This window comes from Atta cephalotes (assembly GCF_000143395.1).
Source record: "Atta cephalotes unplaced genomic scaffold scaffold00038, whole genome shotgun sequence".
Lineage (NCBI taxonomy): Eukaryota > Metazoa > Arthropoda > Insecta > Hymenoptera > Formicidae > Atta > Atta cephalotes.
The window spans coordinates 797,428-799,329 of record NW_012130102.1 but is presented as its reverse complement, the minus strand read 5'-3'; the positions used below and the strand labels follow the sequence as shown (position 1 = coordinate 799,329).

The 1,902-nt window shown below is 33.5% G+C and overlaps 1 protein-coding gene across 1 annotated transcript in view; it reads right to left on the bottom strand.

Annotated features, from left to right (window-relative positions):
- Positions 1-1,902, bottom strand: part of LOC105621942 (fatty acid synthase-like) — a 13,338-nt gene that overhangs the window by 480 nt on the left and 10,956 nt on the right. The window contains exons 6-8 of the mRNA XM_012203378.1: positions 1,227-1,468; positions 447-1,140; positions 46-304 (exon numbers count right to left, since the gene is read on the bottom strand). Coding sequence (XP_012058768.1) covers positions 46-304; positions 447-1,140; positions 1,227-1,468 — 1,195 coding nt within the window. The remainder of the gene's footprint in view (positions 1-45; positions 305-446; positions 1,141-1,226; positions 1,469-1,902) is intronic.

Genomic DNA, 1,902 nt, shown 5'->3' with positions numbered 1-1,902 from the left:
TTCGTAAGAGGCATTCGCAGTCTTTGGTGTCAGCAATGTCGATACTTTTGATGATTAGAACGTTTACACCATACGATTTCCATAATTGAACTTTCATGCGTTGATAACCGTTTTTTATTCCATTTCGCGAAACTAGAACAACGTTTCTGGCACCACGAAGTATAAGCCAGTCGATTAACTCTAATCCAAATCCACCCAGCCCTCCTAGTATAATGTAACTTCTATCTCTGAGACAATAATAGCGACGGTGCGCGAGAATGTGCTTATCTAAATATTCATTCTTTTCATGGATATTTATAATTATCTATAAAAGATTTACGCACTAAGAATGTATATTATGCGTGAGATAATTATTATTTATATAAACATTATTTATATAAACATTTGGATGAAATTGAATAAATATGTTTTTGTTACTATTAAGTTACTATTCAGTACAAGCATACCTTTCCTATATGTTTTCCACTCGCCATATATCTAAAAGCCCCTTCAACATCTGTTTTTGGAAAAATTTTTACTTGAATTGGTTTGATTGTTCCATTTTCAAGACCATCAGCTATCATTTTGCACAATAGCGAGTTATACTTGTGATCATCAGTGAATATGTTCTCCAATGTAATTCCATGAAAACTGATACCTTTCTGGAACGTAGATATATCTAGTGGATTATTAGAAATAAAATCAAATTTGCCAATCTCTAAGAATCGACCGTTTTGAGCTAAACACCGAACGGAGGCGATTAATTTTTCTTCCGCCAACGAATTTAACACAATGTCGACTCCGCGACCTTTCGTCTGCTGCATTATCATTTGTTCAAAATTAGTATCTCGAGAATTTCCGATATGTTTATCCAAAATAGCCGGAAACATTTTTCTAATAAAATCTCGTTTATCATTCGTGCCCACGGTAGTAAACACTTCACATCCTTTTTGGAGAGCGAGATAGATAGCTGCTTGTCCAACGCCTCCAGTACCAGAATGTATAAGTATTTTATCGCCACTTTTTATTTTTCCAAAAATGTGTAGGGCTAAGTAAGCCGTGCTGTAAACCACCGGGATTGTCGCTGCTTCTTCAAACGTCCATGAATTGGGTATTTTCCAACAGAGATATTTATCTTTTACAACGATGTTTCCTATAGAACTAGAAAGAATATATTTTATTTACTACTGGCTTTGTTAATATTACACAATAGATATTATATGATCGTTTCTTGTAGTGTTATTTACTTATCGTTACAAATTCCCATTATATGTTGTCCATTACAATCCAATCCTACGTATTCTATTCCAAGAGGAAACTGAAAGAAACGTCCTTGTGTAATCGCATCATGAGATATTAATTTACCAGTGGCGAGCAGTACGTCTTTGAAATTCAAGGATGAATAGACAACGTGTACCAAATCTTCTTGACGAAACTCAATTGATCGATTATTTTCTATCCAACAAAATGTACTTAAATCTCCACGAATCTATAAAAAAAAGAACAATTTTATATAATATTATAAAACATGTGAAACGAAATTTTAAATGGAAACGAAATTTTAAAAAATAGAAACATTATTCGAAAGCTGATATGCGTAACATTTATCATATATTAACATTTATTATATGTAATATGCTTTGAAAAAATTTAAACCATTTGATGGACATGAGCGGTTGGTACAAGTTCCGCTCCTGGTCGTTGTAATTTTAAATATCTGTACGATCCCCAGGTTTTATTAGATCGTAATACATTAATGGTCATATCTTTTTCTAATTGTTGTGTGTAGAAAGGATCTTGAAGAGAGAATTTAGGTGCCCCCTCATCTTGAACGAGAACACCTCTAACATATTCTCCGCCTGGCTCTTTTCTTAGGCAATTTACAAAACCCAATAAACCGCATTCAAAATCTCCTTCTCCGAT